General features: G+C 40.8%; 1 protein-coding gene across 1 annotated transcript in view; it reads left to right on the top strand.

The window, feature by feature from the left end:
- The window catches only part of bard1 (BRCA1 associated RING domain 1), a 30,355-nt gene extending 12,610 nt beyond the window's left edge, over nt 1–17,745 (top strand). The window contains exons 7-11 of the mRNA XM_052142947.1: nt 768–894; nt 1,087–1,219; nt 3,642–3,737; nt 7,894–7,991; nt 16,189–17,745. Coding sequence (XP_051998907.1) covers nt 768–894; nt 1,087–1,219; nt 3,642–3,737; nt 7,894–7,991; nt 16,189–16,524 — 790 coding nt within the window. The 3' untranslated portion in view covers nt 16,525–17,745. The remainder of the gene's footprint in view (nt 1–767; nt 895–1,086; nt 1,220–3,641; nt 3,738–7,893; nt 7,992–16,188) is intronic.
- The last annotated feature ends 4,930 nt before the right edge of the window (nt 17,746–22,675 follow it).

Below are 22,675 nucleotides of genomic sequence, written 5' to 3'. Positions count from 1 at the left end.
TAAACTTTGTTGTTGTCATGATGGAGCACAGATTTTAGGAACAAATATATATATACAGTAGTTTAGGTGGAGGAGATATAATTCAGTTTCATGCTTAAAAGAAAATATTTTATTTAATATTTCTATATTCATAATTTTGTATTTAAAATATTAATCTCATTTATTTTATGCAAATGTAATTACTGCTTAAATGCATTTATGCCACCTCTGAGCAGAATTAAACAGTCTGTGTAAATACACCTAAATGCAGCTTCTGTGCTCTCTTTGCAGTGTAAAGATGGCTTAATAGTTGTGTCATAGTGGAAAAACCAGTCACTGCTCTTAATTAAATTCTTTGTTTGCTTGAATAATTACTGGAAAAACTTTGTTCATTTAATTGAGAAATATTTGATGCTCACATGCCATTGTTGATGTTTAATTTAATGTGAGTATTTGTTGAACTTAAAGGTGGTGTAATTGTTTTCAATATTAAAATACTTTCTTTTATGCTAGTTATGCTAGTGGTGCAAAAATTACACACTTTAAAATCTAATCACAATAATTGAATTACACCCTTGCCTTTTGAATCATGAAAATCATATTTATGATTATTGCAAGCTGGTTGTATGGTACCGAAATGCTAACAATTTGCCATGTGTAAGATGCATTATCAGACTTAAAAGAGCCTATATAGAGAATACCAAGTATGTCCTTGAATAAGAGTTTGTAAAAATACCACACAACATGGTAGTTTGCATTTAAAAAAAAAAAGTGTCTGGGTTTCTCAGGAATATGTTCGGCCTGCGGCCTGTGGATTACGCACTGACTCCAGAAATGCAGAAGATCCTAATATTGGCCCCTGAGGTACCCCATCCTGTGACAACCCCCCTGAGCCCATCCGGCAGCCTCAGTAAGGTACACAACTATGAACTGGCTCACAATAAAAAAAAATCCTGATAACAAACAACAACAAAAAAAAGCACTGGTATTTTGTACTTTGCCTTTAGTAATCTAGTAATTTAGTACATTGCTTTAGTAATCCCACATCTTTTAAGAATATTAATGTAAAAGGAGTGTGCTTTACTTTTTGTATGTATACTCTTGTAGGCTGCAGGCTGTGTTAGGGGGACTGGTCCAGTGGTTCTGATAGGCAGTCTGCTAACGCAGACTCAGCAGAAACAGCTTGCCAAAGCAGCTAAACTCCTTGGAGGGAAACAAGTGGAATCCTTTACTAGTGCCGGTACATCTCTTTTAATGCATTGACAACATGAGTGTGTAATATAGTGTGGTGTTCGTAAGTATGACATAAATATTTTATACATTATTTTTTCTGTAAATAAAAAAACACAAACATGGTTTATATACAGGGTTGCACATAACTTTATCAGTGAGTTACTCAGGTGAGTACCAGGAGATGGTGTTTGGTACTCACGCCATATGTAGCGTAGTCTTATTAAGTGCAGTCTTCCTCACTGTCCTGCCGCTGTTCTTCATTCAGCTTGTCTCACCATCTGGCAAGTGGGCGACTGGACATTTCTTCTCGGCTAGCTTGTTTATTAACAATAGCTTGCGCCACATTCGTGTGCTCCTTGCTCTTTTCATGTTTGTCAAATAAAGGATGGTTGAAATTATTTGAGCCTTTATAAAACGCACCTGTTTTGTCTGCTAGATGTGGATTTGAGCGGCAAATCTTGCACCCCATTTCAGTGCGCTCATCGTTAGCTTCAAGCCACTGCACATCTTTGAGCCACTTTTCCGAAAAAAGTCTTTTTTTCGGCTCTGGCTCCAGTTGGCGTTTCTTTGTAGGTGGCGAAACGCCAAAGAAGCTGCTTAATGTCTGTTGCTTTTTGGACATCTCTGACAGTATAACTTAGTTGACAAGCAACATGTCATGTGTAAGTTTAGATGAGAAGATCGGTTAAGTACGCAAAGGCGCGGAGTAACACAAGTCGCATTACGCATTCCTGATTTTTGTCGCGCATGCGTACCAGTTATGTGCACCCGTGTTTATATATACATTCACAGCCAATCTATATACTGACATATTAACACAATTATTATAATTTTTTTATTGTAAATAAATAGGATTATTTAAACACCACATGGACAGCCAAAAGGAGTTTTGAGAATAAAACAATGAAACCTTTTCAGTGAAATTAAGTGTCTCTTCTTTCTTTGCGCATAGGACGAGAGCATTATAAGCCATCCAGCTGAAGTATAAGAAGGATATTATGAAATCATACATAATGAAACCAGCTCTTTGTTTGACAAATGTCTTTCTTTAGACTCAAACAACTTGTGCAGTGTTTCATCTAAGCAATCAAAGTTGGAATAGAGCAGAATTAAAGTAATTGAAGTAGTTTTTCATAAGCTGTACTTATGGTTGAACATGCAGACTGTGCATTTGTCACAACAGAAAAAGCTTTTGGATTGTTTTCTCAGTGGTTTTCTAGAATTGAAGGGTTTGGTGAATTGTTCTTTTATTTATTGGGTGCCTCAGTGAAAAGTAGCTGTGTTACCTACAAAAGGCTTTGTCTAAAACTGAGGGAGGCTGCTTTGGTGCCACATGGCCCAGCAGCCAAGGATGCATCCTTCAAAAATGCACTCACAAATTGACCAGATTGAGGTATATCAGTCGACAGGATGTTAAGCAGACGTTGAATTCAGACATGCTTCACCCATATGTAAAAACTGCAGTTCAAATAGTTAAAAACTGTTATTCTGATCTCAAGCATTTTGTTCTTTGGAGGCAGATCAGTTGCCAAATATGTAATCTTACTCTGCAAATTAGTACACATGTCTGCGTCGTTTAATAATGCAAATTCTGAGAAATTCAGTTTGTACGCTATTGTGACCATAATTGGAAAAGTCAGGAGTCTTCCCAGCACTGGTGTTTATTTAATGGAGATACTTAAAGGGACAGTTCACCCAAAAATGTAAATTCTCTTATCATTTACTAAACCTCATGCAATCAAAGAAGTTTATGACTTTCTTTCTTCTGCAGAAAACAAATGTTGATTTTTAGAAGAATATTTAAGCTCTGTAGGACCTTACAATGCAATTTAGTGGTTACCAGACTTTCAAGCTCCAAAAATCACAAAAAGGCAGCAGAAAAGTAATCCATATGACTCTAGTGGTTAAATCTATGTCTTTAGAAGCGATATGATCGGTGTGGGTGAGAAAAATCAATATTGAAATCCTTTTACTATAAATCTCCACCATCACTTTCACATTCTGGAAGTCTGAAATATTGATCTATTTCTCACGCCAAAGTGATTGTATTGCTTCAGAAGACTACTCGTGTCGTATGGATTACTTTTATTCTTCCTTTATGGGACTTTTGCAGCTTGAAAAGACTAGTCACCATTCACTTGCATTGTATGGACTTACAGAGCTGAGATATTATTTAAAAAATCTTAATTTGTGTTCAGCAGAAGAAAGAAAGCCATACATATCTGGGATGGCATGAGGGTAAATGTTTTGGGTGATATGTCCCTTTAAAGAAGCTAAAATATAAGATAGCTTTGATTAGCTTCACGTTTTTGGTCACTTCGTAATTCCCATCATCTTTATGACTTCATATTAATATCACTCTCTAAGATTCACAGTCTGTTATAAATGCTCAACATGAGATTTTATTTTGTGATTAAATGTCTTTCCAGTCACCCATGTGGTTGTACCAGATGATCCCGCTACGGCTTCTACCCTGACCACACTACAGGGCATCCTCAATGGCTGCTGGATCCTCCGTTTCAGCTGTAAGTCCACAGTAATCACAATAACGTGTCATTACCAAAGAAAACGCTTTAGATTGGTACAAAGGTTTGTGCTCAATTAGGTGATATGCATTTATATATTACTACTAGTTGAATGGCTGTTCTTATTTCTAGAAAAGTATGCAGGGATATAGTAAAAAAAACTGTGTTACTTGTGTAGATATGCACTCTTTTGAACAATGTTTCCTCTAATTTCCTTTTTGCTCAGCAGAAATATCCAATGTAGTAGACATGTCCAGTGTTCACTTTACCCATATTACTATTTTGACACCCCAAATATGTTTCTATCTTCTTCTTCTGTTTTTTAGATGGCAGTTTTAGCTTAGCTATTTCTCCCTCAAGATACAAAAAACCTTTTTTAAACCTCACTTCAAAAAGACATGCTGTTGAAACAGTCATGAAAATCCCAGAAATATCAGGGAATGTTAACATTTCTGGACTTGATACATTTCTCAACACAAGGGTTATTTCTGTATACTTTAAGACTAAAACTGTTCATTTTAGAAAACATTGTCATAAACTATTCTTAAATAATTCATGAAAAATAAAGTAAGACTAAGTGAATAAACAGTGGTTTAAAAGCTAATTAAAAATGAGCAAAATAATAGTTTACGTGAGTGCAATCTGTATAAAATCATTTTATATTTCATTATACAATAATCACACATGACCGGAAGAGTCATGGAAATTAATTGCTCAAAGGGTGTGAAAACCTTTTAGAAATATTTATTGTTAGATATTTGATTCAAATCACTTAACTTGATACTTCTCAAATAGCAGAATTTGAGTTTGAGTGATTTTGTCTCGTTGAGTTTAGCCCCTCTTTCTGTGTCACACTGTATGAGCTCTTGATACTGTGCCTCGGCTCTTCTTTTCTTCTTTATGGGTCTCTGTGGCTCGGTTCAGTGCTCATAAGTGTGTGAGCTGCCAACTCCACTGATCCACATCCACCCATCTCACACACACTCGCTGAGCTTCAATGTCCTCTCCCATCATCGTGAATCTAATTAGCTAATATGCTAATGGCTCTGTACTGCTCGGCTAACAAGCTGGCCCTATCGTCCAGAGAGAGCAAGTCGGATTAACCCCGGAATGTAGCATTCACACCACCACCGCCCTCACCGGGAAAAGAAAGCTGTAATTAGAATGGCAGAGGAAGTGCAATTATAGCTCATGATTACCATGGAGGATTCTGCATACGTGTGTGTGTGTGTGTGTGTGTGTGTGCAGAAACACACTTGTATTGGGATTCTGATACGATGGGCTTGGTGGGAAATAGAGATAGCGTGTGAAATTCCGGATGCAGGAATGCCAATTCGGCTAATGGCTCAGCATCGCACTGCCACAACGGCATGCAAAATCTTTATTTAAAGTGGGTTTTTTCCATGAGGATAAGAGACTACACTGGGATATGGACCGAAATGGTTAGTTACCCCTGCAATTTGATTTTCGTCAGAGGTATATTGAAGCACATGTCTCCAATGCCAGGATGAATTTTGTATTCTTAAACGAATAATTTTTTTTTTTTACTTAAGTAACACAAAATGTATGAAAAATGAAACGAGACTAAAAACACCTGTTGAAATCTAGCTAAAATCTAATCGTTTTCATTGTCAAGCTATTTCAAAATGCCTTATTTTAGATGTTAATAACTCAAAGTTTTTAACAAAGTTATATTGATCACTCAACTTGTTCTATAACTACTAACGCTAAAAATGAAACTCAAATATTTAAAACTAAAAAGAAATGTGTCCTTATCATAAAAACTAATCTGAAACCAACAAAATTGCTGAAATTAATTAAATCAGGTTATTTTAACCCTAAAAAGGTTTTTGTATCATGGGGGATACAAACATTTAAGAGGTTGGGTAGAGGAGCAATGAGTGAGTCGGTCAAACATTTGTGAAAATGATTGAAAAGGTTGTCCCTGCAAATACTAGTATGTGACTTTTTATATAAATTCTTGAATCAATTCACAATCCTTATCTAGAAGTAAAAAGGCAGCATTTTCTTTTGAGAAGGCAGCTGACCTTTAGGAAAACGCTCCTATTGTTTCAATGTTATTTTCATGATTTCTACAAACTTTAAAATTGAATATAAAATCAATATTTTAGGGAAAAAAGCAAGCATGGAAGTGTATTAATTGGGCACTAATGTGTTGAAAAATAGCAATACATAATTTTTTTTTTACCTTTATTAAGTTACCTTTATACACTTTCCCTTTAAAGGTATTTTATTTTCAAACGTTATGAAAATAGTATTAAAATAAAGGCTAAAACAAAACTACTGATTTTTTTTTTTTTTAGACCAAAGTAAAATAGTGAACACAGAATGTAAAAAATTAAACTAAAAACAGCTTTTTTTTTTTTTTTTTTTTTAAATAACCAAAATTAAACAAGCATTGTTTTTCTTGTCTTCTAGCTATGTCAAAAGGTCTTGCTTATTTTAGACTTTAATTACTTTTCACTCAACTTATCCTTTTACTACAATTTCCAATTGAACAGAAACAAAACCTAAAATTGTAAAAGCTAAACTGAAATTAAAAGTATTGAAAATGCATAACTATTATAATCTTGTTTAACAACAAAAGCCTTTTGGTTGGGGAAACAATCAGATCAAGGTAACATCTTTACCCAGCTCTTAAAGCTGGTTCATATATATTTAGACACCCTTTACAATATGCCCATTTGTTCCCCTTGTCCTTTTTCTGGCATCATCCTCAAAAGAACAGCAGACAATAGCTGCCATCTCATACAGAGCTCTTTAGTCAAGAGGCGACCATTTCAGACAGAGACACAACTAGGGCAAACCAAGTAGAACGCTATCAAATTGTTGTAAACAAGTTCAGCAAGGAAAGGCTTGTGTAGTACTGTGTATATTGTGCTTCAAGACCAATTGTGAAGCATTTTACCTGACAAAAATGAACAAAAAGATTGTTTTCAACCTTTCACCCAAAGATCCTTGATGCCTCTAGCTCATCCAAAAAGGATAATTCTCTCATAATTGTCTTCCCCCTAATCTGTCTCAAACTGGTTTGACTTTCTTTCTTCTGCAGAACTTAGATATTTTGATGAAGATATGATGTGAATATGTCGATCAAGTCAGTGGGGTCCAAAAACACACTTGGGCAGCATAAAGATAATTTATGAGACTCATTTGGTTAAATCCATGTCTTCTGAAGCGACACAATCAGTTTTAGGTTAGAAACGTGCTCTGCTCATGTATACTCGCTGTGCACATGCTTCAAGCTCCGAGGAGACTGCAGATGGCAAGAAAAAGGTACATTCTGGTCTGTTCATGGATGAAACTACTTGAGTCTTATGGATAACCTTCATGCTCCCTTATCTTTTTAGTAATTAATAACTTTTATATTTGCCAGTTAACATGCCAAAAATACAAATCTTTTGACATGTCTGAACATTTAAGAACCTATTAATGACTTGCATTATAGTTTTAGATGAAAACCATTGGGTTATAAATGATTTATAGGCTTGAATTCCACCTGGGTCAAAATTGACCCTCGAAGCAACAGGTAAATGCAGATTCTGAACGCAATAGGAGGGTTAAAAAACCTTTAAAAGTAGTCCATAAAATTTGTCTACTATATTCTGTGCCTTCTGATGTCATACGGTAGTTTTTTTGGTTAAGAACAGACTACAATTTAGGTTGTTCTATCCTTTTAAAAATGTCCCTCTACTGCAGCTCTCAAAACTAATTTCCCATTTCATGTACTGTATATCAACTGGATCATTGCATTCGGTTACAACACACATGAAAAGCAATAGAGCATTGGCGTCAATGACATCAACCTGGTCTGAAATGTTAACGCACCATTTTTGAATCTGAGTGCAAACATGAATGAGACCTCCGAGCATCAGCAGAGGGAAGATTATCAGTTAATAACATTTAATTTTTGTCCTTTTTGGATCTTGACTGTCATATTCCCTATGGACTATTGTTGTATGGAAATAAGCTGCAAAAAGCATAAAAATATATCATTTTGAAGTCCACGGAAAAAAAAACGGCATACTTGATTGATACTTGTTTTGTTCAACTATTCTTTTAAAATGGTGTTAAGGTTGAGATTTATCTGTTCCTTCTATCTTTTTTACTCTCTCCTTCTCGATCTTTCTTCCAGGGGTGAGCTGTAGCCTTCAGGCAGGCAGCTGGGCCGGTGAGGGCGAGTACGAGGCAGGTGAAGGCTCCCTGCGGGCCCGTGTGAACAGAGGTAGCCTGGTGAGTGACAGGCCGACATGTGGAGTGCCTAACAACTATTGACACATTTTCCTCTCCAGAGAGGAGGAATAATGGCTGAGTGAAATCCTCTGCTGGTCCCGCTCATTTAATGGTCTCTCATTGTCAATCTTCTATGTTGATCTGCTCTCCTCAGGCTTGCTTGGCTTTTATTACTGGCTGCACTTTGGATTGTGGCTTGTTTAGAAAATCACACACTTCCCTGAGGACTGGGGATTCAATGGGAGGCGACATACTTTTAACTTTCTAAGGAGACTGTGCATTGTTTGACAATATAGGGCATTGGTGACCTCCCTAGGCCATGATGTGCAGCTCAAATTCAGTGCAACAAAACAGTCAAGCTTGGTGTTCTGCTCCGATTACTAAGAAGGCTCACAAAATAACCTATTGATAAATAACAATAATATGTATATATAAACTACTCAGCAAAAAAAGAAAACTGCTTTAATTTTCAGCAAACTTAACATGTGTATATATTTGTATGAACATAAGACTCAACAACTAAGACATAAACTGAACAAATTTCACAGACATGTGACTAACAGAAATGTAATAATGTGTCCCTAAACAAATGGGGGGTCAAAATCAAAAGTAACCATCAGTATCTGGTGCATTAAGTACTGCAGTGCATCTCCTCCTCATAGACTGCACGAGTTTTGCAAGTTCTTGCTGTGAGATGTTACCCCACTCATACACCAAGGCACTTGCAAGTTCCTGGACATTTCTGGGGGGAATGGCCCTAGCTCTCACCCTGCGATCCAACAGGTCCCAGATGTGCTCAATGGGATTGAGATCCAGGCTATTCGTTGGCCATGGCAGAACACTGACATTCCTGTCTTGCAGGAAATCATGCATAGAACGAGCAGTATGGCTAGTGGCATTGTCATGCTGGAGGGTAATGGCAGGATGAGCCAGCAGGAAGGGTACCACGTGAGGGAGGAGGATGTCTTCCTTGTAATGCACAGCGTTGAGATTGCCTGCAATGACAACAAGCTCAGTCCGATGATGCTGTGACACAACGCCCCAGACCATGACGGACCATCCACCTCCAAATTGATCCCGCTCCGGAGTACAGGCCTCGGTGTAACGCTCATTCCTTCGATGATAAATTTGAGTCCGACCATCACCCCTGGTGAGACAAAACCGCAACTCGTCAATGAAGAGCAATTTTTGCCATTCCTGTCTGGTCCAGCGATGGTGGGTTTGTGCCCATAGGCGACATTGTTGCCGTTGATGTCTGGAAAAGGACCTGCCTTACAACAGGCCTACAAGCCCTCCGTCCAGCCTCTCTCATCCTTTTGCGGGCAGTTTGAGCACTGATGGAGGGATTGTGCGTTCCTGGTGTAACTCGGGCAGTTGTTATCCTGTACCTATCCCGCTGGTATGATCAGCTGTCCTTCCTGTCTCCCTGTAGTGCTGTCTTAGGTGCCTTACAGTACGGAAATTGCAATTTATTGCCCTGGCCATATCTGCAGTCCTCATGCCTCCATGCAGCATTCCTAAGGCACGTTCACGCAGATGAGCAGGGACCATGGGCATCTTTCTTTTGGTGTTTTTCAGTCAGTAGAAAGGTCTCTTTAGTGACATTGATTGCCTACCATCTGTAAGCTGTTAGTGTCTTAATGACCGTTCCACAGGTGCATGTTCATTAATAGTTTATGGTTCATGGAAAACATTGTTTAAACTTTTTACAATAAAGACCTGAAAAGTTATTTGGATTTTTACAAAATTATCTTTAAAATACAGTGTCCTGAAAAAGGGACGTTTCTTTTTTGCTGAGTGTTTTATATATATATATATATGGAATATTTGTGTGTGTGTGTGATGTGTGTGTGTGTGTGTGTGTGTGTGTGTGTGTGTGTGTGTGTGTGTGTGTGTGTGTGTGTGTGTGTGTGTGTGTGTGTATGTGTGTATATGTGTATGTGTGTATGTATGTGTATGTGTATGTGTATGTGTGATGTGTATGTGTGTGTGTATATAACCATGGTTACTAAACCTTAGTACATTGTTCAGGGTTTAATCGTAAGACATTTTCTGGTTTTCGTCCCTAAAACACTCTTTTGAATGGAACTACTTTTCACCACGGATTCAGCATCTTGCTCTGATAAAGCTCAAGCCTTCTGCTTGTTCGAAGACATCACTTCAGAACTAGCAACAGAGGATTCAGGCTTGCGCTGCTTTTCTGGAGCATTCACTGAAGTTAAAAGTTAGTGCGTGTGTCTGAGAGTTTGTGTGAGAGTTGATTTTGAAGTATCGAAAGAGAGAAGCTCAGAAACTGATAAAACACCAGTGGTATTACCTTTATTTGTTGCAGCTCTTATCAGAAGTAATATCGCTTCAAATTTGCTAAGATCTACACAAGTGGCCAAAAATTGGAATGATGTACAGATTTTGCTCTTATGGGATGAAATTTGTACTTTTATTCACCAAAGGGCATTCAGCTGTTCACAAAGTATAGTTGGGACATAATGTGAAAAATTACTATTACAATTTGAAAACTTCAAAGTGCTCTAAACAAAAAATCCTCCCTGTGCAGCAATGTCAGCTTTGCAGATCTTTGGCATTATAGCTGCCCGTTTGTCCAGATACTCAGGTGACATTTCACCGCACGCTTCCTGTAGCACTTGCCATAGATGTGGCTGTCTTGTTGTCTCACTTCTCATGCACCTTACAGTCTAGCTGATTCCACAAAAGCTCAATGGGGTTAAGATCCATAACACACTTTTCCAAATATCTGTTGTCCTTTTGTCTGTGTTTCTTTGTCCACTCTAATCTTTAATTTCAAAAGTGGCTTTTCCTTTGCAATTCTTCCCACAAGGCCTGCACCCCTAAGTCCTCTTTACTGTTGTACATGAAACTGGTGTGGAGCATCTAGAATTCAATGAAGCTGTCAGCTGAGGACATGTGAGGCGTCTATTTATATAGAGACTATGATGTACTATCCTCTTGTTTAGTTGTGCATCTGGGCCTTCCACATCTCTTTCTGTCCTTGTTAGAGCCAGTTGTCCTTTGTCTTTGAAGACTGTAGTGTACACCTTTTATGTATAAAATCTTCTGTTTTTTGACAATTTTAAGCATGCTATAGCCTTCATTCCTCAAAACAATGATTGGCTGACGAGTTTCTAGAGAAAACTGTTTATTCTTTGCCATTTTTTACCTAATATTGACCTTAAGACATGCCAGTCTATTGCATACTGTTGCAACTCAAAAACAAACACAAAGACCATGTTAAGCTTCAGTTAACAAACCAAATAACTTTCAGCAGTGTTTGATATAATGGCAAGTGATTTTCTAGTATCAAATTATCAATTTAGCATGATTACTCAAGGATAAGGTGTTGGAGTGATGGCAAATGGAAATGTCTAAATTTGATAAAAAATGACTTTCTTCAAATAGTGATGGTGCTGTTTTTTACATCAGTAATGTCCTGACTACACTTTGTGATCAATTGAATGGCACTTCGGTGAATTAAAGTACCAATTTCCTTGCAAAACAGCAAAATCTGTACATTATTCCAAACTTTTGGCCACAAGTGTAAGTTTTAGCACATCTCAGCAGCAGCGAGTGTCGCCATAATTCTGATGTAAACCTTAACAACTGTTCCCCGTCTGTCACTCAGTCGACGTTGTGTCGCTGAGTTGACACTAGGGGTCGCTCTTGCGGGGCACGGCCATCTCTGATTTTGAGAAAAGGCCATTGAGAATTGGCGTGTGGAATTTGCATGCCACTCCCCGGGACATACGGGTATAAAAGGAGTGACGCTGCAAATACACATCAGATATCTTTTTCAGAGCCGAGAGAGCAGTCATAGAGCTGAATTCCTCTGCTGTTCCAGTCATCTCTGCAAGCTGTTGGCTTTACGGCGCTTTTCAGCGGTCCTCCCCCTCGCATACTACGTAGTGCTGAGCATACACCCTGGGCGCTTCAGCAGCTGATAAAAGAGTTACGTAGTGAATATACTTCGTTTATATATACATTTATACTATATATATATATATATATATATATATATATATATATATATAAAAACATTAAAGAGTGGCACAAACGGTGAAGCGTCTTTTTCAAGATGTCTTTCCGTTTGTGTGTGTTTCCTGGTTGCGGTCGTTCTCTCTCCCCGTCTGATGGCCACGATCGTTGCCTCTTGTGCCTGGGTGCTACCCACGCAGAGTCGGCGTTCGTGGATGGTTCATGCTCTCACTGCGAGAGCATGCCCATGGCTACGCTGCGGTCGCGCCTCGCACTCGGGTGCGGTGACTCAGTCGCAGGCTGGCGCAGAGCTGACAGCCATGCTTGCCAGGGCAGCCGCGAGTGTCGGGCTGGAGTGGAATCCTCCGCCCCCCCGAACCCTCGCGGCTCGATGATTGGTTCCTGGGGCCGGAGCGTCGCTTACGGCCACGCTCCGCCCCCGTTCCTTTCTTCCCGGAGGTGCATGAGGAGCTTACGCTGCGTGGCGCGCGCTTTCACAGCCCGCGACGCTGAAGCGGTAAGCTCCTCCGCTCTCACTACCCTCGACGGCGGGACGGCAAGGGGCTACATGGCGATTCCCCAGGTGGACCAAGCGGTTGCGGTGCACTTATGCCCGCAAAACGCCTCCACCTGGCGGAACCGCCCGACGCTTCCGTCCAGGGCCTGTAGGCTGACGTTGTCTCTGACGGCTAAAGCCTACAGCGCTGCTGGACACGCCGCCTCCGCCTTACATGCCATGGCACTCCTGCAGGTGCACCAAGCCAAGGCACTTAGAGAACTACACGAGGGTAGTCCTGACCCGGGTCTAATGCAGGATCTGCGTTCGGCGACCGACTTCGCCCTCCGGGCAACGAAGGTCACGGCGCGGGCTCTCGGGCAGGCGATGTCCACCTTGGTGGTCCAGGAGCGCCACCTATGGCTCAACCTGGTCGAGTCGCGAGAGGCTGACAAGGTACGTTTCCTTGACGCCCCCATCTCCCAGGTTGGGCTGTTTGGCGACACCGTTGGGGACTTCGCCTGGCAGTTCACAACGGTAAGGAGGCAGACGGAGGCTATACAGCACATCCTGCCCAGGCGGAGCTACAGGCCCCGCACCCCGTCTGCTCGTCGCCCAGCGCGTCCCCCTGCGGTACCAACACCAGCCCCGCCACAGCCCGCCCCTCGGGGCCGGCCCCGGTGCGGAGCTACCCGCAGGACGGCGATGCCCCCCGCCTCACGGCCGGCAGCCAAGAACCCTAAGAAGGCTTCGAAGCGCCCCTGAGACGGGCAGCCCTGGGACTCAGGGAACTGCACTTCGGGAGCTGGTAAGCAGACCACTCCCCCGCCGGAGGGGCGGGTGGAGAATCCTTATTTCCTTTTGAAATTTATTTCACCGCACGCCCAACGGGCTGCGGTACCCACATTTTTTTATGACCTTCTTTCTCAGGGTCAGGGCACCATCTGGCACCCGCGACTAGACCTCTGGAATCTCCATGTCTGGCCCTTGGACGGGACGCGGTAGACTTAGGTGGCCTACCACCAGCGGTGGTAGACACTATCACTCAGGCGAGAGCTCCCTCAACGACCTGAAGTGGCGTCTGTTTGCTCAGTGGTGCTCTTCCCGTGGTGAAGACCCCCAGAGATGCGCAGTTGGATCAGTGCTTTCCTTTCTGCAGGAAAGGTTGGAGGGACGGCTGTCCCCCTCCACCTTGAAGGTGTATGTAGCCGCTATATCGGCACATCACGATGCAGTGGAAGGTAAGTATTTAGGGAAGCACGATTTGATCATCAGGTTCCTGAGAGGCGCGAGGAGGTTAAACCCCCCCCCCAGGCCGCACCTCGTTCCCTCGTGGGACCTCTCTGTGGTCCTTCGGGGCCTTCGGGGAGCTCCCTTCAAGCCCCTTGAGTCAGCAGAGCTAAAGGCGCTCTCTCTGAAGACCGCCCTCCTAACGGCGCTCACCTCCATCAAGAGGGTAGGGGACCTGCAGGCGTTCTCTGTTAGCGAACTGTGCCTAGAGTTCGGTCCGGCTTACTCTCACGTCATCCTGAGACCCCGACCGGGCTATGTGCCCAAGGTTACCTCGACCCCCTTTAGGGCTCAAGTGGTGAAACCTGCAAGCGCTGCCCCTGGAGGAGGCAGACCCAACCTTTACGTTGCTGTGTCCGGTGCGTGCTCTTCGCATCTACTTGGACCGCACGCAGAGCTTTAGAAGCTCCGAGCAGCTCTTTGTTTGCTTTGGCGGACAGCGGAAAGGAAGCGCTGTCTCCAAACAGAGGAGGCCATCGATGCCATCACGATGGCATACCATGCCCAGCATGTGCCGCCCCCTGCTGGCCTACGAGCCCATTCTACCAGGGGCGTTGCGGCTTCATGGGCGTTGTCCCATGGCGCCTCTCTAGCAGACATATGTAGAGCTGCGGGTTGGGCAACACCTAACACCTTTGCAAGGTTCTATAACCTCAAGGTTGAGCTAGTTTCGTCCCGTGTGTTATCAGGTGACACAAACAGGTAAGTTCGGGTCAGCTGGCCGGGTGTATCGCTTGTGCATAGCGCCTTTCCCCTCCCTTGAGGTGAAGACGTGCGCTCTTTTCCCTAGTTGCGTTCGCAGGAAGTGTGAACCCTGGACGTTCTTCCTCCCTAGCCTAGCGGCTGTCGAGTCTTCGGAGAGGCTCACTGCCGCCCCGGTACGGCCGTCACTAGGCCCCCGTACTGAGGTAAGTGCTCCACATGTGCTGGTTGCCCCCTTCGGCAACCCCGTGTGATGTATATCCCGCAAAATGGTTTCCCTACCGGCAAACCGCGTCTTCCTTGGACAGAGGGCCCTCTGCCCTGGGTCGCCGTGTTTGTAGTAACCCCTCCCCACCTTTGGGTAGGGTCTACCACGGCGCCGTTCCACACGATGTGCTTCCGCTGTTAGCCGGTAAGACCGTGTGTGTATTCCACGTAAACCCCCCCCCTCGGGGCCGGGTGTGGTCTCCGCGGTGTCGTCCTCTTTGGAGGGACACCCCCCAGCTTGGACCATTTATATTTGGCCCCCAGCCGAACGATTGCGTTTCTTTTACAGGGGAGAAAATAGAGAGAAGGCCCCGGCTGGGCCAGCCAGTCCTTATACTTCTGAGCAGTTAGCTGTTCCCCCTAGGTGCAGGGGACCGCTTCATGCCTGCCAGTGTGTTGGGGGTAGTTATGCGACGGCTTGCTGCACTGGCTACGAGGCACACGGAGGTTTGCCTGTCTCACACCGCTTGTCTGCGTAACTCGGTTCAGCTCTGTGGCGTTTTCCATGGGACCCCTAGTGTCAACTCAGCGACACAACGTCGAGTGACAGACGGGGAACGTCTCGGTTACTGACGTAACCTCCGTTCCCTGATGGAGGGAACGAGACGTTGTGTTCCCGTTAGCCACAATACTGAACCATCCGCTAAAAGCGCCGGGTCTTTGGCTCGGCTCCTCAATGCGATACCTGATGTGTATTTGCAGCGTCACTCCTTTTATACCCGTATGTCCGGGGGAGTGGCATGCAAATTCCACACGGCAATTCTCATTGGCCTTTTCTCAAAATCAGAGATGGCCGTGCTCCGCAAGAGCGACCCCTAGTGTCAACTCAGCGACACAACGTCTCGTTCCCTCCATCAGGGAACGGAGGTTACGTCAGTAACCGAGACGTTTTCAACCCTTCTGAAATGCTGGTGACGTATGTATGAATGTGCGTGAGCATGTCTAGGTCTTAATCGATTTACTTTAACAAGTGTCATTGTTTATATAGTTATTTTGGTGCATGCATGTGTGTGCGCGTGTGAGAGAGATATGAGAATGAAAGAGAGAGAGCTCAAGGACACTTTTCAATTGAAATTTAGGATATAATGGACATTGTTTGTCATTCTTTCTTATGTACTTAACCAATGTCTTTGTTTTAATTGGTTATTTTGTTATGGTAGCCTGCATGGCTCTTTGAAATAATTTAGCAAAGTGAATTAGCAAAGTGTTAAATGCTTGCGTCTGATTGGTTCACAGATGTTCTTAGGTGTGCAGTTATTTTTCAAGTAATTGTCAAAGTATAGGAACCCTTCAAAAGTTCTGTAGGTCCTATTTAAGTTGTGAGGCGTTGTTTTTGTGGCTTTGTCTTTGTAACTTATGAATTAGTTAGCACACATGCCAGTTGTCTGGTGATTCTTCATCGATGCGTTGCCTATTGAATTGCTCTCATCTTCTCATATGCTTCTATGTCCTCAGCTGCCTCCACTCTTTGATGGATGTTTCTTCTACTTACTGGGTTCCTTCCACAAGCCCCCTAAACATGAGTTGCTGCAGTTGGTGAAGGAGGGAGGCGGTCACCTTCTGAGCCGTCAGCCCAAACCTGACAGTGATGTCACTCAAACCCTGAGTGCAGCAGCTTACCACGCCCAGCCTCATTCAGACCAGACCCTCTGCACCCAGTATATCTTATATGAACCTCAGAGCTCTTACAAACCCAAGCGTGTTCGGATGGGTAAGGTCTGGTCGGCTCCCTCCACCTGGCTTCTGGACTGCATCAGTGCCTTTCAACTTCTGCCTGTGCCAGAATCCTAGATCATGTCCTTGCTTTGCTTTCTTGCACCTAAATTACATAAAATAAAACTTTTTATGTCCTAGAGAATGAGGTGTTTTTTTTTTTCCCCCACCTCTTTCACTTTTAGAAAACTTAGAATAACAACATCAGAAAGTCTATACTAGTCAATACAAAAATATATATTTTTTAATGTTAACAATCTTTCTGTGTACCGACTCAAAATTCAGTATCTGTGTGCTGTCTATCTTGCTTGCATGTGTATTTGCTCATGTGCTGTACGACAAGCGCTTGCGCCTTGTGATCATGCAGCTGAACGCGTGAATGGCCAAACACACACTTTCACAAAATGCCTGTCTTGGCAAGGTATTAAAAGTGGCAAGGTTCTTTTTGTTTAGGGATTGTGAACAGGTGGGACAAAAATTTAAATATCTGATCTGTACACTGGACTTTGCAGTGTAAAAGAAGCCTAATAGACGTGCAACTGTCTTTTATGTCGGTAATATGAATCAAACAACCATATTGTCGAGAAAAGCATTCACTGCTCTTTACCGAAAAACAAAAAAATGTATTTGTGGTTAAGTACTTTCTACATTGAATAAGATAAAACATGAACTTAAAACATGAACTTAAAAATGTTAAGTAAATTCTTATCTTGGACTCGAGCCTGATTTTTTTCATATACCTCTACAGTAGTCCAAACTGTACAGATATTAAAACAGATTATGGAACAATTATACACTTTCAGCACAGTTAACATAAATCGCCCTTAAAATAATCTGAAATTATAAAAGGCTGTTTGTGAAGTCATATAAATATGACAAAGGGAAGAGAAAGTAAATATTATTTTACTTTTTATATATATATATTACACACATACAGTGTGTCATCATGTAGTAACCTCCTGAGACCCCTGTGTGACTGCTGTGTGCATTTTTCCATTTCCCTTTTTGTTTTGTAAGTAGCACCTAATAAACAAGCACAATTGTTTTTAGTTTTTTTTTATGCTAGAGCAAATAGTTTTCCTAAAAAGTTTAGTTTTCTGTAAAGCTGAATAAATAATTATTATTCAAAGTAATGTCCAGCATCATCCAATCACTGCCAACCATGCTAAAATAAAATGTTACATTATAAAATTGGTCCAAACTTTATCTGCAGCTTGAAACTGAACTTTTGGTGGGATTTTATGATTGAATGCACTTAGCTGCATAGAAAGCTATAGGATGCTCCCTAGCTCCCTATTTAGTGAATGATTGATGATCTTAAATAGTCTCCGAACAGTTTAAAATGCACCTTATTTTCATCCTAATTCCATATAAAGCCTCTGAAAGCAACATTTTGCAGCTTTTGGATGAAACCCATTTATTGTCAATGTGAAAATTAACAGTAAATATATAGCAATGCATTAACTAATGTTAATGAATAGAATTGTATTGCACGGTGATAGCAAAATAAAATATAACAAAATGTATATTAAAATTAAGTTTAAATGACCCACAGATGTGTTAGTTGAATGTTATTTAAAATAACTAACATGTTTTTTTTTTTCTACTTTTGAGGAAATGTGGTATTTGTTAAATGTGGACAATTTGTTTCCATATATGTGGACATCATGTTTATCATGACGCTGATGTATGTAAAATGATTTTTTTTTTAATGCGGCACATCAAACGAAACTAGAGACTCCTCATTACAACCAAAAGTGTTTCAATGAAAAAAGTTTCTTACCAGAGGCACTTTTGTTGGCGCTGTGTCGGTAGGAGCGCTTCAAGGAAATCGATGGCATGCTGTTGTGTCACGTGACTCGGTGCTGCTGAATTTTACCATTTAATGATCGTCTAGAATAGTCTCGTGAACTGTATTCAGTAGGTTTTTGTTCATTTAAATTATGCATTGCATATATAGCAAAGACAAAATATAACGTCAACGCATGTGGATGCGGGGTTGTACAAGGTTAATCCTAAAATAGAAAACGTTGACATTTATTTGCTATTTGAATATATTTCACTGGTAAATTAAATAAGTACATTTTACATAATTTTTCAAAGCTGGTGTTCCAAGAATGCATGGGCTTGAATAATAAATGAGCTTGCATGATTCACCGTTTTTATTGTTTATTTTGCTGTTAGTTCTTGGTACATTCTTGTTTTGTGCAGTCTTAAGTTCATGTTCTTCTCAAAATGACCTGTTCATGATCAAAGAAATTATCTGTTGATTGTCATCATCATGGTGTTTTGTGCACCAAGTGATGAGGTCTGCGTGCACAACCTAGAGTTTGTCTCAATTGCTTTGGCTCAGTTCTCGAAAGATTATTATGTTTTATCAATACATTGTTCAAATCTCTGAACAGTTAGATTCTTGTTTAAACGAGATTTGAATTTTTTATTGTTTAAGCAAATTGCACGTGTTTTGGAACATGCGTACAAAATAGTAAGTACAATTGTCCACAATTTGCACAATAATGCTGATCAAAACTGATGAGTTGATTCTCAGTGAAATTGTCATACTCTCCACAACTTCTAAATATTCTTTCATCGTGTGAGCCATCACATGCAAAATGATCCATTCAGTTATCAAAATCTGTCAGACATACATGTATATTCCATTAATATCTATGACATAGAAGGTTTTTTCATTGTGGTAATCTTATGTTCACTATATATGTCTTTACATGTAAGAAATGTGTAAAAATGTACACGCAAATGTGAATTTTCTGTTCATATGTAACGCATTGCTACCAAATAAATGTACTGTATACATACAAATGTGCACATCCTTTTTCTGTGTAATACAGTATTGTACAGTATTGACTTTCCCCAGTAAACTTTTACCTGCTGTTGATCTATCTAATAAGTATATAATAAGCTCCGTGTGATGCACAATAACATTTCAGCTAGACAAAACTGACATTCTTGTATAGTAGAGTAAGCAGTCAATGAAAAAGTAGAAAAAATATATTTTATATATAACAAACATTTCCAGGGTTGACTGCCATGGGGAAAATACATCTAAACATTTTGACCAATACGGCTCACACGATGACAAAAACACTTCATTATGGTGGCATTGTCCAATTTACTGACACAACAACTAGGTTTTGAAGCATGAATTAAATGTTTTGGGTGAGTTACTCCATTTTGCAGACATGCAATAGAGTTGTGATGTCCCATAAAATAGTTGTGACTGCACACTTTCAGTTTAGAGAATGTTAAAACCGTTTAAAAAAATAAGCCAAAGCGATTGAGAAAAACTGTAATATGTTGTTTCTGTCGCCAGAAAGGCAAGGTAATGTTGTATCATAGACTCCATAGCATGCATTTGTTATATTTACTCACTCACAATAGAGGTTCGATAAATTTAGTTTTAATAAGCCTTCTACAATCGAAAGCCAATATTGTAATGTCATTTAAAATGTATCAATTATTATTTTAATTATCAAAATACTATTATTGACATGTATTAATATAGTGTTTTCATTTTAAATGAGTGTGTTCAATAGAATATTCCCCTGTGGTACTAACATTTTTATTTAGAATTGTGAAATGTTACTTGTATTGGTATCAACCACTGATTTTAAGGTACTGTGACAACAAGCATATTATGAGAAAGAATATGTACTTTGTTTTCACCAAGCTTTTGTATTGGAAAAAACTAAAGAGCCTTGCTATCTGTTCAAGATTGATGTCACATGGCAAAACTGAGGAGAAAAACAGTATCTGCATGCCTTTCACAGTCAATTGTCCTTGTTCTTGTCTTCTGGGCCAAATTATGCCATCTGAAAGCTAGAACATTATGAAAATCTTTGCCATTGTTCGGATCTGTGACCTATCTTTAACAGATTCACAAGTCGTCTGCAGACCATTCAGATATCTCTTGGGTTTCAAAATATCCATCTTCATCAGACTTTTAAATGCAATTCTAATTACTTGGATCACTTTTGTTTAAAACCCAAATGTTATTCATATAGTCCAGGACAGAATAATGAGTTGATTCTGGCAAGCTTTGCCTTCACAGAAGCAGAGGTGCATTTTGATTAGATACAAAAACAACAACCTGAAGTGCTGAATGGGGGAAAAAAACAATTAATCCTCTAGTCAAATAGGTGGCCCTTTCAAACAAACAAGTTTTCTTGCTTTTTGTTTCTGTGAGGGGTTACACAAATGAAAGATTTTTGGTCTTCTCTGGCCATCTCCCAAGACACTGTGTTCAATGGGATTAGTCAGGGATGCTCCTAATTGCTATTGATTGCTGTGAGCTGCATTAAATTGCTTCACCCTAGTCCTGCAGGGATGTGGAGGGAGGCAATTAGTGGTGTGGACAGGATTTCGGTGGGGTGATTAATTGGAGGGTATTGGGGGTCCTGTTTGTAAAGGGAAGGGCCATGCACCCAACTCTTAACACCTGACTTTGCAAACTTTAACACATCGCTGCTAAGAGTTAGCTTACAAACACTAGAGGCGCATATGGTTTCTGAAAAAACGTGTAGGCAGACAGTCTCAAGAGCAAAGTTTCTCATTACATAATGTGGTTTAAATTTGAATTTGTTGTTTATTGCATCCTGACTTATTCATCCAATATCTTTCTAGCCTGAATTTATATTAAAGGGAATGTCCTGAGTCTATATAACATGGTTATTGTCTAGACAGCAGTACGCAAAAGTGGTTGCATCAGAATAACAATGATATTGTAAATCTCAGAACTGCTCAGGAATGATCATCAGAGTATTTTTTAATTTTCTAGGAATCAGGTGTTGCCAAGCAAGCCGTTTCAAAGGAATAGTTCACTCAAAAATGTTTTGTGGTAGGAGCAGACCAAAATGTAAGTTATTAACTTATAGTGTTCCCCTCTTCCAAAGCTCTCCTTCACCTTTGCAGGCAGATTAAAAAATGAAGGGTTTGACGCCATAACACAATTGGTTCCAACATGTTTTAACCGAACTCAAAGCACCAGTAAAAATATGTGGAATGGAAAGTAAGATTTGACCAACATGATCACACGGGCTGTCGGCATGTTGTTTTCAAAATGTTCCGGTATCCTAGGATCAGCCTCTCAGACATTTTGCATTGGCTCAAATGCGTTTACCTTCTCCTGAGGTGTAACCCCTTACCACGTTGCATCAGCACCATGGTCAGATCCCAAGTTGACACCAGGAAGTAATCACGGTTCCATAATGAGTGACTAGCGCGATTCGGAGATGCATTTTTCTCTCTTACATTACATTTGATCTCCTTTATGGTTTGGTTTGAGGGGTTCACTTTGTAAAATATGCATTCCACTTCACTGTATTACAGCCTGTACAGCTGAAAAGAACTCGCTTCAGAACTCACTTTTGGCGCCCTTCTGTGGACATTACACCTTGAAAATGGAGCTCACTCATTCCCATATGCCCAACAACACTTACGGCCACCGGGGCAGTGTTTCACATTTTGGTAAGCAGAAACCGATTTTACCTAAAGAAAATCTACCTTTGAGATCAGTCTGGATTTGTCCGCTGCAGTTGAATAACAACATAAATAAATAATCCATGGGAAAAAAAACAGCATTCATTCTTGAGTGAACTATCGATTGGCTGTATTAAATAATGCTAGACTGGGGTCCAGTTTGAAAGTGCTATGTCTTAGAAATGGGTGCAAAGCCACTCAGCTATAACTGTGAAACTAGTGTGAAACTACAACTGATCTTCCTCTGGATGTTGGAGTATGTCGATTTTCCATGACTGGAAGTAATTCAGCTCTGGCTGCTGTTTCTGTTACTTATGATGAAGGTTGCACTTCTTCAAAAGCTTTTAGGGGTGCACTTGGATCTCTTTGTGTTACTTCCTGCTTTTGTATCAGCACTTTAATGCTCTCCTAGACAATGACGGATGAGGAAACCTGTGGTTGAGTTCATGTAATGGTCTGAGTTCCTCTCTTTTTCTACACACTATGACCTCAGTGTGGCATCTGTTTTCATAGCACTTGCAGAATAAAGTGAACTTGTGCTCTGCTCTCCCTGTGACAGAGAGAATGTGATGTTTCCACACTGTAAATGACTGGTTGAATGTAAAATAGTGCCTTGTCAGCAGAAAGGAACTACTAATATCTGCAGTATCAGAGATCACACCCTGTGCAACAGTCCAGAGATGAGCTGGATGGATTTGCTTATAAAAGAAAGAAAGAAATCCACACACCATCT

Source organism: Xyrauchen texanus, chromosome 14, assembly GCF_025860055.1.
Source record: "Xyrauchen texanus isolate HMW12.3.18 chromosome 14, RBS_HiC_50CHRs, whole genome shotgun sequence".
Lineage (NCBI taxonomy): Eukaryota > Metazoa > Chordata > Actinopteri > Cypriniformes > Catostomidae > Xyrauchen > Xyrauchen texanus.
This window is presented reverse-complemented; position numbering and strand designations above follow the sequence as displayed.